We start from the raw sequence: 9,788 nt of genomic DNA on the forward strand, positions 1-9,788 counted from the left end.
AGCCAGGGCACAGGTAACATCTTTGGATAAAAGATTTGAAATCACGGTTTCTCCCATACAAAGGTCAAGCTTTACAGAAGAAAAGCTTTTCTTCCACAGAGCTGCAAACTTCAGAAGAGACAGTTACTTCCTCTGTTCTGTTCCCTCAGGAGGTGTTACATTCTTAGAACCTGTCAGAGTTACCCAGTCATATCTGTAATTTATATTTAGTATAATATCACTTCTTTTCAGGCCACCTCTGGATATTCCTAACAGAGTGAATTCTGATTTCTCACGTTTCTCCCACAGACTGGACACCTTTCCCAGGGTTACTGTGCAATGGAAGTCTGTATGAAACAACTTTCTGAATACTCAAAAAACACAGCAAAAAATAAAAAATACTAACATTACAGGATTTTGCTGCACCTTGAAATATTAATAGTAAACCACTGAGAATGAGTTTTCCCTAGCTGAAACACATATGCATGCACACACTCCCTTCAGAGACTGGGGCACTCACAAACTTTTTTTACCCAGTCTGATGAAGGTTATGTGGAAAAAAGGTACACAAATTGGATACTACCATTTCAGAACAAGTAAAACTCATCTACAGAAATGGTCAGGACAGTCCTAATTTTCAAGTGGCAAAAGATGTCAAAGGGGCATCTCTGCAGTGCTATCCTACATAACAGGGGAAAAAGGACAGACAACTAGAAGGAAACAGATTGGGAGAGAGTAAAGAAACTCGGAGAGTCGGCAGGAATCTTCTTAGGTCTCAGGCAATAGCCATACCAAAAGGAAAGTTCCTGCAGACACTCAAACTGCATCCATGTCCTTGATTGGTTCAGTCCTTTCCTGCACACTTCTACTAGAAGTAACTCCTTACCAGCACAAAGCATTGTCATTCAGAGACAGAATTTACAATGAGAACCACAATGTAAAAATTATCACCAAGCAGCTGTACTACATCATTCAAAGGTCCATGAAGCCAAATAATCCCTCTTAAGTGCTGACTGCATGAAGACATTGCCTAGGGCAAGGTTTACGGAGTAAATATACAAACTTAGTTCCCAGTCTTCACGATAGTTTGTTTAATATCTGTGTTGGATTTTTTTCCCATTAATTTATCTAATTGCTTTGGGAATATATAACACCCTGTGGACATAAGTTCTATGGCATATTAATACATCCTGTAAAGTAAGTGCCTCCCTTTTTGTGTTGTGAACCTGCCTGCTGATATTTTCATTGGATGACCCTAGTTCTTGAATTATGGGAGGGAGTGAATAATCACTACCTAGTCACCTGCTCCACATACAGAAGGACTTCACAAATTTCTATCCTGTCCTCCTTCAGGCTGAGTCTTCAGAAATTTCTGTGAGATAACTTTTCCTTATCTGTACTCATCCTTGTTACCTCTCTCACCATGCTTTCTAGCTGTACTGTTTTCGGGGGAAATGGTGGCAGGGATAAGATTCTAGTGTCTTTGAGCCCAACTCAAGCCAGCTTCTGAGTAAACAGTTCAGTCTTCTCCACATTCTTGTTGGCATCCCTATTTTACAACATTATTTGTACAGGCAGGTAACTTTGCAGAACTTCCAGCTTTGATACATTTTCCAGACTGGGTATCTGCTGCAGGTTTAACATGTTTGGAAAGTTTTAAGGAACAAAACCAAGCAAATTCAGATAATGAAATTAAAGAAAAGTATGTGTTATTCAACTCTTTTAAAAAGTTCCAATAAGCTACACCAGAGGTATTAAACTGGCAGTAAACTACCTTCATATCAGGGACATATTTTCCCATTCTTATGAAAATATTATCAAATTTGGCCAAGTTACAGCTCTTTACTGAGTCTGTATCAACTGTGGGTTTCTAAAGGTTCACTAGAGTTTGACAGGATGAAATCAGTATGCACCATCCCCTGTCCATGCCTCTGTTAACCAGACTGAATATTCATTATTCTTGTGAAGCAGTAAAGTTTTGTCCTGGATTTGCAGAAACTGAACTGGATTTTTCCTGCAACTGAAGCTTCAAGAGCTGCTATGACACCAGACAAAATTTTGGGGTGTTTCAGCTATATCTACCTGATCATCAATACCTGTGTATTCTTGCCTACCCAGTACTACGCACACCACTATGGAAGCTCTTGGAAAGAATCTGCAGAAATACAGAAGTGACCAAAGAAAACAGAGAAGTAACTGAGACTAGAATTAGAGTTGTGATAGAGATATGCTAAGACTGAAAATGATGTGGTATCTACTGCAAGGTGGAGATGGAGGAATGGAAGGGATGAGCTCGGAAAAGGCTAACTGGAGACTGTGACGAATTGATGGGGAAACAGAGTTAGCAAATTACCTGGGAGCTTAGAGAAGACAAACAAGAGTATAAAGGTAGGTGAAGACATTCTTGGAGAAGAATAAGGACAGAAAGGATGAAGAGTATGTAAAACTTCCTGAAGTCCACCTCCGATCTCATTATCCCTGACTCTGAACATTCTTCTTCCATCAGCAAATATCACTAAAACTGACTTAAGAGTTCTTGCTCCCCTCTAGTGCTAACCCATAGATGGCTCTGTAAAGTAATTTTTACATAATTAACATAAAATCAGACTAAACAGAAATACAATCTATGCTTATGTCTCCCACTACAAGTTGATGTATAACAAGCTACCTATTTGCATATACATATTTAGAGAAAATCCTTTCATTCAGGAGCAAAACAGACATCTCCAAAAATTACTGCTGGAACTATTCAATGCCCAAGCATTCTCTTATTAAAAAAAAAAAAAAAAAGGAAATTATTTAAAACTTTAAAAATAAATATCAAATTCCCTTTATAGAATCCAACAGTAGATAGCTCTTTTACATCACTCAAATTTTATCATTAAATCTGCTGTATTGACATGTATTTTTAAGACATGCTTAATACATTTTTTTAATATATGTTTAAATCTATTGCTGTACATTTGATTTAGAAAGGGTATTTAACATCACTTTCCCATCTGCTGGAATCAAATTTTAAAATACTCACGTTTTGAAATTATGAGATAGTTGCACTCTGAAATAATTTGCAAACAGTATCAAGAAAGGGGCCATGGCTCTTCTCTGCTTCATGCACTTGCTCTTCTAAGAAGAAAACATGGTGTGCAACCATTTTAACAAATGCCTATGGAGAGAGGAAAAACACCTAAAATTAAAAGCACATGGCTGGGTTTCAACATTGTCCTAGCTAGAGATCAGAAGTCAAAGAAAAAGCTTTAAGAGGATTTCAGAGTAGACAATTTCTAATATAAATATTCAAGGGTCACACATTCAGAAGTAGACTACAGATGTTTACATCTGTGTTACAGCTGTGAGAATCTGTGTTCATGACCTAAGGCTAATTTTTGCCCTTACCAAGGGCAGACTTTTGCTCCCTTTTCAGCATACAGAGCAGGTAAGCACTTGCATAGTGTCTAAAAGTCTGGCACCATTTCGGCAGCAAGGCGAAAAGCTCTTCAGAACCCACAAAGAGACTGCTACTACTGGTGGGAGTGAGAAAGTGGCCAAAGTGGTAGGAGGGAGCAGACAGCAGAGGAAAAGATAATGGCAGGTAATTTCAACTAAAAAAGGTGAGAGAATTATCAACCTAAAACTTACATGTGCTCAAGTGTCTGCTGAAATCTGAGCCGTAAGGGAAAGCCAACTAGAAAGAACACAGTATTTATTTGTGAAAATACAGAACAGTTTGAAAAGTTTTGATACTCTCAGTGATAAAGCTTCACTTTTTGTTTTTGGGGTTTTTTTTTGTTTGGTTGGTTTTTTTTGAGAAGCTGAGCACTGCCCATTTTAGGGATGGAGAAAGGGAGGCTGAACAGGTAAATTAATTGCCCAGAACATACCAGTGGCAACATCAAAATTGAACCCCAGCAGATTCTCCTCCTATATAACCATTACACAATAGTCCTTTCCTTTTCTACCCTGGGAAGTACAGGTTAATTTCTCCCTTGAAAATCCCCATGGATGCTAAGCTTTAAATTTAAAAGTTCTAATTAAAACATTAAATACTGCTCAAATTGCCAATTTAATCTTATGCTCTCAGGTTAGTGCCATTACACTTAGCAATGTTAGGGAGAAAAACTGATTCCTAGCCAATCAAGGTATTATCCTCCCTTGATAACCAAAAAAAGCCTCTCAAAAAAATTCTGGTGCATTTTTCCAGGGCAGCCCATAGCCTAGCAAAGCCTGGTATTTCCTTTGTATTCCAAACTACTATGTCCCTACAGCTGTACTAAGGGAATGGAGTCAGGAAGGGTTTTATTTTTCCCTTCCCTGTACTAGAGGGGGAAAAAAAGCAACAAGGAGCCTTATTGCTTACCATGCTTTTGGCACAAGTAAGTTTTAATGTTAGTTTCCTGTTCAAAGGCAAAAACATCCTGGCAGACTCCCCTAAAAATCCAATCACCTATAATAATGGAATTTGCAAAAATACCTAAATGGGTGAGACATTTCCAGAAATGGTCAATTTGGAACCTGATTCAGCCATTTTTCAGAGTCCAAGCTTAAGTGTACACTCAAGCATGGCCAAATTGTCAAGTACACCAAGAACCTGCCAGTTGTGTCTTGGACTGGAGTGCTCAGTTCTGAAAACTAGACAGGTTTCTAAACAGGTTAACAGTTGACTCCCACTTTTGCTCTAAAATGCTTGCCTCAATTTCCTGTCTGAAGCTTTCTCCTGGTGCTAAGTTAATAAAATGGGAAGTGGTTTGATAAGTGTGTTATCGAACATAAGTGTAAAAATGCAAAGTACAGAAAATTAATGGCATTTGAAGAAAATTTGCTGAAAGCTAAGTCAATTGCCCTGTCCTTCCCAGCACAATAAATCTTACCAGAGGCTATTACTTCGTACAGGGGTAGAGCCTGAAGCTTAAGCACTGCCTATCTGGATTTAATGCCACAAACACTTGGTTTCTTTCACTTTGAGTCAATTAAAAACTGATTTTAAACATTATACAACTTATGTCATTCTGTTTTCATCACATTCCTCCCAGAGGCAAACTTGCCCTCAGTTGACACAAATTTTAACATACTGCTTACTAAATATGGTGAGGTCATCATCTCAGTGAGTCAGGCTGGCTTCCCTTATTCAGGATACAATAAACACCAAACCAGACACAACAGAAAATGGGAGCTCAGTGATTTCTCCACTACTACATAAGACAATCATCAGCAATTTAAAATGGGAGTGTCCAGCACTTGATGCAAGGCTTGAATTTTTGAAGTCATAAATGGTTTCACAGATACTCCTTCAAATCACAAAATAAATTAACATTATTAGCATTATTATTAACATCAGAACCACAATTAATCCTTTTGATTTACCATTAGGAATTACAGAATCCACAGCAATAAAGTACTCAGTGATGTTCCAAAACAATAAACACTTATATGTGCCGGACCAAGGGTTCATATTGATTTAAAAACAAACATAAGACAATAGAGAGTCGTAAACATCTGAGTGCTCCAGTGGACAATTAACCCATAAAACACATAAAAAGGATATAAATTTTCTGATGCAATGAACAAACCTCCAATTTATCAACTTTTGCAAAGATGTGGTTCATCTCCATCACTTTGCCTTTAATGAGTGGAATAGTCTCATGCAGGATCTCTGATGTATCACTTCTATCTACGTGAAAAAAAGTATCTTACATGAGGACGAATCTTGAAGATAAACACCATGCTATTTTTTTCATTTCACTATTTTTTTCACATGAACATCAAAAAAAAAAGCTCTTCAGAAAAGGTATCACAAGGGCCCTTCTGCAGTATGTTATATAGAAGAGACTGGGAAAATAACTTACTCTCTGAAGTAATCCATGAGACAACAAAAGATGCCAATAATGGATGACAGAACTCCCAGATCCTTCCCCCTTCTCCCCAGATTCCTGCAGTACTTCTCCCAAGAGATATTGGGAAATACTTCATATTATGAAATATTGCAGACATGATGGATACTGATGGATTTAAAATGATAACTGCCTCTATACTATCCATCATACTTTGATTTTACTGGAGAAGAGTTAACACATACTACTTATCAAACAGGCTTTGGAAGGAGTCAGGTCTTTGAGTACAGTACACCGCTTCTAGTATCTTGTCTTCAGCCGGCGCTCAGGACTAGAGTTCTTAGGAGGGCAAAGATCTTCACACAACACTATACTCAGAGAAAGGTTCTGCTCCCCAGTCCCTCTCAGTTCCCATAACAGTTAAGTGCCCTAATACCAGAAAGATTTTTTTTTAATTGCCTACTACAAACAGCCTTGTTTCTGACATCCATATGAGAGCTTGAGCCTTATCTGAAATCTGCTGTATGTTGTGTTAGCAAGAACGACCCAATTTCCTATATGAACCACCACCAGTGCTTGCCTTGGTGGCAGTATGCTACACCTCCAAACAGAGCACTCTAGCTAATGGAACACACAAACCAAAAATGATAGGTAAGACAGGAACCAGGAAGAAATCTCTGAAGGGAAAGATAAAAGCAAAACCAAGACAACTTCCACTAAAACTCCCAAACACGATTCTATTTTGTAAAATAGAGCTGCAGGACCTTGACAAGAGGAAAAGAAAAGCAGCTGAGCCCATTCCCACAGTTGTTTTCTTCCTCAGCTACAGTGGAGCATAGCAGGTCTCGGTTTACTTCTGGATTAAAGCTGTCCTGCCTACAATTTTAACAGACTTAAAGAATATAGAGGAACAAAAGGACCCCTTCAAAAGGTATTTTTGCCAAAAGGCTGGGATAGAAGATATTTTTCCTCAGTTTCACAGGAAAGAGTAAGGATCTCTTAGTAAAACGGTGAGAATCTGGAGCTGGGCTAATACGGCAGGGAATTTTCTGGGCATTTTGAGAGTCCCAAATAACGCACAAATGCCTCCTGCGAGTCATTTAATCCATGGACCATGCTTTATAAACTCTAAGAGGAACTTGAACATTGTACTGATGATCATATAGCTCATTTGTGGTTTGGGTTCTTTTTGTTGTTGTTGTTGGGTTTTGTTCGGTTGGTTGTTTTTTTAAGAAGCTCTGTGTTTAAAAGCTGAGTATAAAGAGCTATATACATATAAAATTACTCATAGCAAGATTTTATGATATTTATATTACCAGAATGAGTATATGCAAATCAAGTGCTTTTATAGTGTTATGAGTGTTCTGTGATAAGAGCTCAGCCAGACATCTCAAAACAGTAGTAGCTTTCTCTTCTAAACAAACCAACAATACCTCCCATATTACCAGTCTCAGCACCACATCCACCAAATATAGACAGAGACACCTCTCCAAGTAGACAGAACTATATACACAGGCACATCTATTTCCTAATGTTAAATAAAAAATACAGAAGTTATATGTTACAAAGGAGTCAAAGCAGATGAATTCCAAGTTTGTTCTATTGAATTCTTTTAGGTCAAAGGTAGGCAAAACTGCCTCCTCTATCATAAAGCGAAAAGCAGATTGGTGATCTCTCCAAGGTGAAGTTTATACTCGGGTAAACATCCTCAGATTAAAATTTGAGCCTGGAATTTCCAAAGATAAGGTAACAAACCTAGCTGCTAATACTGATCTCAGGAAGGAATAGGGAGAAGCCACCAGATGCTAGATAACTGCTGTAAATATTAACATAGTTTGGGACACAGCCAGAAAGAGGGAGATGTTGTACAGACCCAGTACAAAAACTATTAACACAATAAGGTCAGAGCAGAAGCAGAACAAATCTAAACCACCTGTCTTGGAGGGTAAAAGCAAATGACCAAGACACAGGAGAGCTGACCTTCCAATAAGCAGCCCGTAATGAAAGGAAATGATATGCAAATATGATTCCAGAAGAGTCATTCTGCAGTAGTCTGCAGAACCACAGCGACAGAGGAGTTCAAGAGGAGTCAGCACATGACAAAGGGAAATGATTCTCTTGGTACAGCAGCCTCTCATGAGCCAGAGGAAGCAGGACGGGTTTGAAACCCCACATTATAAAACAAGATTTACTTCCCCTTAAGCAATATATTTTACTTTATCTTACTGAAGATTTAGCCTACTGCTCAGCACAAGCACCAGAGCACAGCAGTCCAGGGGAAAAAGCCTGTACTCCTCTTACTAGATTTCACTATGCCAATTGGATGAGGGGGTGAGGAGGAACAGTTTGATCGAGCTTTGTCTTCCAATCCAAGTCTGCAGGACTAAGCTACAGGAGGTGACAAACCAACAGCGCCGAAGTCAGCTGAGAGACTACCAAACCAGTGTGTGACTGATGAACTAGAACACAAACTAGGAACAGCACGCTGCAAGCAGGGCAGTGAGACCTCATCCTTGCATACACTGCAGTTCATCCTGTACCAGTTAAACAAGCACAGATTCTTAAGAGTTTTTATAAAATCCAAAATAAAATTTTTTCAGGAAAACAAAAAAAAAAAAAAAGAGCTGGAGCTACAAGTCAAAGATACTGTGCCAATTCTAGTTGTCACAGGGACTTTCTGGAAAGGATGTTTCTATATTATCTTTCAGTCTTTGATCCCCTATGTTAACACAGAGTAACATAAAAAGGATAATGAGTAAAAGTAACCACTGTAAACCAAACAGCTCAGTGGTGAGAAAAAAACCCTGAGGTTGGTATGTTCCTGAGAAGCTAGCAAACCCTAACCACAGCGAACCAAACAGAACAACCTCTTCCTTTCTTTTCCCCAGTGAGGTTTCTGGTTCCCCAGAAACCAGATTTCACACATAGTGCCTCAGGGAGGAGGTTCCCAAACTCTAAGTCCATGAGACAAAGCTATACAGTTAGCAGCTGGTCTATGAAACCATAATAAAAGCAAGATTTACAAACACACCATTTCCCTGGGGCAAGTTCTTCAAGAATGTTCAATGGCTTCAGAACCACTAACCTGTGGTTTTATAAACTGGTGAGTATGCTGGAGGATTAACATATGTATTAAAAAAAAAAAAAAAAAAAAAGAAGTATCAAATATAAGCAAAGATTCTGCATGGATCCATACATCCTATTCAAGAATTAGGAGCCAAAGAACTGGAAATAGTGAATTTCCACATGTAACTAAACCAGTTGTCCATCTCTGAAGAGATATCATTTTCAGTCATGCTTTAAGATGTGCAAGAAGCACAAAGAATCATATCTAAAAAGGTAACCAACAATGACCCCGAGTAACAATACCAGAACAGCTTATCTGATTATTGCAGTGAGGGTTTTTTGCTTTTGTGTCGTTGGTTCAAATCATAGCTCAGTTAAAATGACAATTTGATAATTGTACTTCAGAGGCTCTGAAGCCACTTAAAAGACATGAAGTCAGTTTGTTGAAGTTGGTGCCCTAAGGAAGACATGAAAAAAAAAAAAAAAGTGAATAATTGGCACAAAAGTTCTTCTAGCACAGTCTTTTCATTGCAAGATGCTACTTCCACAGCACGTATGAGGCACGAAGAACCATACTTACACTGTCACTGGAACTTACCTACTGTACAAGCGTCCATCTGAAGCACTGTGCCTAGCCAGGAACAACAGTATGGCACTGAGAATGGCATTTTGTCTCCCTAGCACTGAGGATCCAGGTTTTTCCTCATTGCAATATTCAAACATATGCATCAAGGGTACTTTAAGTGAAAAGCAGCAGCACACTCACAGGATAGAAGCCCAATGTCTCTGTGTGAATACTGAATACCCAGTTGAGAAAAGCAAGATTCTCCTTGCCTTTCTGTGGCATAGACAAAAGACCAAATTATTGCTAGGCACAGCAACTGGAATCAGTTCAAATGCTACTTTACATTTATCAGA

General features: G+C 38.6%; 1 protein-coding gene across 1 annotated transcript; it reads right to left on the bottom strand.

The window, feature by feature from the left end:
* Positions 1-3,052: 3,052 nt before the first annotated feature.
* On the bottom strand, positions 3,053-5,644 carry LOC103780944 (breast carcinoma-amplified sequence 4-like; the record flags this gene model as incomplete). Its single annotated transcript, XM_008948648.1, has 2 exons — positions 3,053-3,142; positions 5,544-5,644. Coding segments are annotated over 2 exons (191 nt in total), but the record flags the coding sequence as incomplete, so codon positions are not given.
* Between the last annotated feature and the right edge of the window lie 4,144 nt (positions 5,645-9,788).

The sequence above is a fragment of the Merops nubicus genome, unplaced genomic scaffold (assembly GCF_000691845.1).
Source record: "Merops nubicus isolate BGI_N331 unplaced genomic scaffold, ASM69184v1 scaffold17541, whole genome shotgun sequence".
In the NCBI taxonomy this organism is placed as follows: domain Eukaryota; kingdom Metazoa; phylum Chordata; class Aves; order Coraciiformes; family Meropidae; genus Merops; species Merops nubicus.